At 35.8% G+C, this 4,213-nt stretch overlaps 1 protein-coding gene across 1 annotated transcript in view; it reads left to right on the plus strand.

The window, feature by feature from the left end:
- The first annotated feature begins 233 nt into the window (after positions 1 to 233).
- LOC107739762 (cGMP-dependent protein kinase 1-like) overlaps positions 234 to 4,213 on the plus strand; it is a 142,057-nt gene continuing 138,077 nt past the window's right edge. Inside the window, exon 1 of the mRNA XM_016551969.1 lies at positions 234 to 815. Within this exon, the coding sequence (XP_016407455.1) occupies positions 508 to 815 (308 nt within the window). The 5' untranslated portion in view covers positions 234 to 507. The remainder of the gene's footprint in view (positions 816 to 4,213) is intronic.

A 4,213-nucleotide genomic window follows, 5' to 3' on the forward strand; every position in this document is an offset into this window, starting at 1 on the left:
CTGCGTGCATATTTATTGATGCATGGCTGATGTGCACATTTTAGAAGATGATTTGTATTTTAATAGGGAAAAGTTTCTTTTAGATTAAATTCATGGAACTGTTATTGTTTGAATGCGCTCGTGTGTTTGTGGAAGGTAGCGCACTTGAAGGCTCAGCGGCTGTTACAGGTGTTCGCTTGAGTCTTTCCTCATTGGCTCATCGGGGAGCCACGAGCGTGCTGCTCTCACGCGCTCGACAGCTTGCGACTGACGTATTTGGACAAGAAATGAATGCCCTGTGAAACTTCTTCGTCTCCCGAATGTGATGTTTGCAGGCGCCGTGGGTGTTTCCCCGCTCATTCCTCCGGTATAAGTGACCCGATAGCACGCCGGTGGATCGGCGCGCCACATTTTTTGGCGACATTACCACGGAAAACACGACCCAAAGCGGTTTGTTTGAATTTCATGACCGAAAACTGACCGTTCGCCAAGTTGGAAACGACTCCGGATCGTTAACTGTGGGGAGAAATGGGCACTTTACGCGATCTCCAGTACGCGTTACAGGAGAAGATTGAAGAACTGAGACAGAGAGACGCGCTGATTGATGAACTGGAGTTGGAGCTGGACCAGAAAGACGAACTCATCCAGAAGCTTCAGACTGAGTTAGACAAATACCGATCCGTTATAAGACCGGCAACTCAACAAGTCCACAAGCAGAAGAGTGTCCTTCAAGAGCAGCAGAGGACTAAGAGACAGGCGATCTCAGCCGAACCCACAGCCTTTGATATTCAAGACCTCAATCACGTCACCCTGCCTTTCTACCCAAAGAGCCCACAGTAGGTGCCACTTAAATCTGATCAGTGTTGTTAAGAAGCTGTCCGTCAAATTGATGCTGATGATTTGCGTTATTACTGATGCAATTATGCATATGCAAACTTGTAATGACACATGAGTCATTGCCTTTGTGCTGTGCTGACTTTATGCAAGTGATCATGGTCACCTTGGTAGGACACCTTGAGTTCTGTGGTACGTGTATAATCATAACCATCCATCAAACCTGTCTCCGTCCAAGCCTTCATTACTGCACTGATGTGATGTATGGTGAATATTGGCAGATAGCCAGTCTGGTGCTTCCACCTGTTGATTCTGTTTATCAACTTTGAAAGGGAGAAAAAGTGCACATTCAAATGCAGATTACAGTTCATGCGCAGTGTTTTTCGCAGAGAGCATATTAATGTAAAAATATATAATTTTTCTGCATCATACATATTTTATTATATTAGTTTCAACTGTGCTTGTGAAGAGCAAGTCTAACCAGAGGTGTGAGTAGTAATACAGCATTGCATAGCCTATAAGTAAATTATGGTAAATTGAAAAATGAGCTACAAATGACAGCACAAATGACCGCTGTAATGCAGAAGATGTAGTACAAATAGTGCGTAATTTAATTTAGAATAGCATAATGTGCAAAATGGCAGAATATAATTAATAAATAAGGACATACATATTCATGATAATTTTCCAACCGTTCACTCAAAATGTTATGCTGATGATATAATTTATTATGAAAAAATGCAATGCATTAGAAAAATACAGACCCCACTGTATAAGTATTGTATAGGTATATATACAGTATATAGGGCGGTATATGATTAACACATATAATATTGACTAATAGTATTTAAAAATTGCTTTGGTAACATTTTTTTAAAAGTAGAACCATAAAACAATTTTTGTTACATGAAATGAAATAAAGAAAATAAAAATACTTGTAATTATTTTATTTTAGCAGTTGCCAAGTTTAATGTATACGAATATACAATGGGTGGTAAGGTCTGGGACCACATTAAAAATTTGGGAACCAAAACCTGTCAATCAACAGGTGGTTTTAAGATTTAGAAAAAAATGTAAAGGAAATAACTGTAAAATGAAGATTAAATCAAAAATGTTTTTTGATCAAAGAGCACATTTATGACACTGACCATGTGAACTCTCTGTACAGACGGTCAGATGTTATTGCTTCCAATGAAGCGTTACATCTCAAATCATTCTGAGAACAGCAGGTTTTGGTCATATCAGCAGTAGTTCTGCTGTCAAAACAATACAAATCCCACTGTATAATATAAGTATATATAAGGCAGTATATGATCAACATTTATTATATTGGCTAATAGTCCTTTAATAATAGTCCTTTTTCAGTCTCATATATCAGAAACAAAGGTGTACATAAAATGTTGAGCATTTAAAACTGCTTTTAAGCCTTTTAAAACTATACACAATGAGTTCAATGAAACTGCATGATGATCTGTAATGAAATGCACACAACTGGAAAAAGGAGTTGATTCTTAGCGCCGTTGAGAATCTTTTCATCTAGTCCTCAGCTGGATCTCTAGAGCGGTATTATCCAAAAGCCTCCCTCATCCCAGCCTCCCAGCAATTCCATCATCTTCTTCTACAACTCATCTCTCCACACTCTCAGTGTCTTTTCTTTCACAGGTTGTGAGCATTTCAGTTCTCCTTGTGTTTATGTCTGGTGAATATTTTCTCTTGTTGCTGAGTGCATTTTGGTCGAGAGCCAGATGCCTATCATCTTTGTGAAGACATGACATTCTTTTGTGCTGGCATTCATGAATGCTGATGGTACATGCAAGACTTAATTTCACTTGAACAATAACTATGCATGAAACCATTTGATGATTCATGCCCATACAGATTTATTTATTTATTTGACATGTGTTACTTTATTAATGGAAGGCTGGATGTATATTGAATATGAAACCTTGTAATCCCCAGCTGTCATTTGATTTGAAAACCCCATGAATTCACAGTTGAAGATTGTACTGTAGCTTTTAATCTACTTCTATTAGTTTTAAAGCATTTATATGCTAGTTTACTCCTAAAAGTTGACAAAATTATGTATTTATCCATCTTTCTCTTCTAGCTCAATGACACGATGCTCATATCACAGTAAAAAAGAAACCTATTTCAACTTAAAAACTTACATTCATTTGCTGCCGCAAATGTTTAAGTATAAACTTGGTTGTATAAGCCATTTTCAACAAATTATATTAAACTGACTTGAAAAATCCAGTTGAATCTCATATAACTTATAAAAAAGTTGAAATTGCTCAACATATTTTGATGTGTTAAAGTCGTGTAAAACCAGAAGCTGCCATGACTTTCTGATCAAGTAATAAATACAGTTCTTATATACAATGATGTGAATACAGCTCTTCTGTGATGAATCAAAGTTCATGGGAAAAAAAAAAAAGTTCAATTCCTAAAAAAAATAAAAATTGCCACAATAATCTGTTAATATTATTGATTGGACAAATAAAACTTAATATTAAGCTGAATAATTTGATTACAATGATTCATTGCTTGTTAATATTTGTCAACCTTTGTTTCCAAATTAAAGTAATGTGGAGAAACCACAAGCAGAAATCAAATCCTAAAACAGGAAATGACATCATAGAGAAGTCTTCAGAACTAAGAAACTTTAGTCTCTCTATAGCCATCTGTGGTTAAAACTTAAAATTGGATGTTACTTGCATAGTAGTCTTTTCACACTTCATTGCACAGCTTCTATTGCATAAACTGTTTCTATTTACAACATGTTTTTCACAATGTTTGAGATATGACCAATCAAAGCTGTTTAAAATAGTCACTGGCGCAGAGGAAATCCACCCAAAATACTTTAGTTTTGTTCAGTGCTGGCTTACTGATTGAGTTCTTCAGTCTCGCAAATGCTTTCATTATATTCAGCTAAGCATAGGTACGATACAAATATAAAATTCACTGTGCAGTGTAGTCAAAAGTCTTTAATTATAATGAGAGTTTTTGCAAGAGTGCAGAACTCAGTCAGGGAACTGAATGGACAGCTCCGATAATTATTAGGGATGTAACGATTCGCTCAACTCACAATTCGATTTGATTCACGATTTTGATTTCACGATTCGATTCGATTCACGATTTTTTTTTCTTTTACAAAATGAGATTTAAGACAAATTATAAATGAAATGTGCCCTTTTATTATTGCTTGGATAAAATGCTGCACGTTTCTTTGTGAAATTGAAATATAACACTATAATAATATACTAATATAGCACTTCCATATTATTACTCTTTTGTTGGTTTTGATTGCTTCTATTGTCCTCATTTGTAATCTCTTCATATAAAGAAAATAAGGCTTTGTCTGTGCTCTTTCCATTTAAAATGAGAGGCAACCACTGCA

This window comes from Sinocyclocheilus rhinocerous, unplaced genomic scaffold (genome assembly GCF_001515625.1).
Source record: "Sinocyclocheilus rhinocerous isolate Xijiao unplaced genomic scaffold, SAMN03320098_v1.1 scaffold2994, whole genome shotgun sequence".
In the NCBI taxonomy this organism is placed as follows: domain Eukaryota; kingdom Metazoa; phylum Chordata; class Actinopteri; order Cypriniformes; family Cyprinidae; genus Sinocyclocheilus; species Sinocyclocheilus rhinocerous.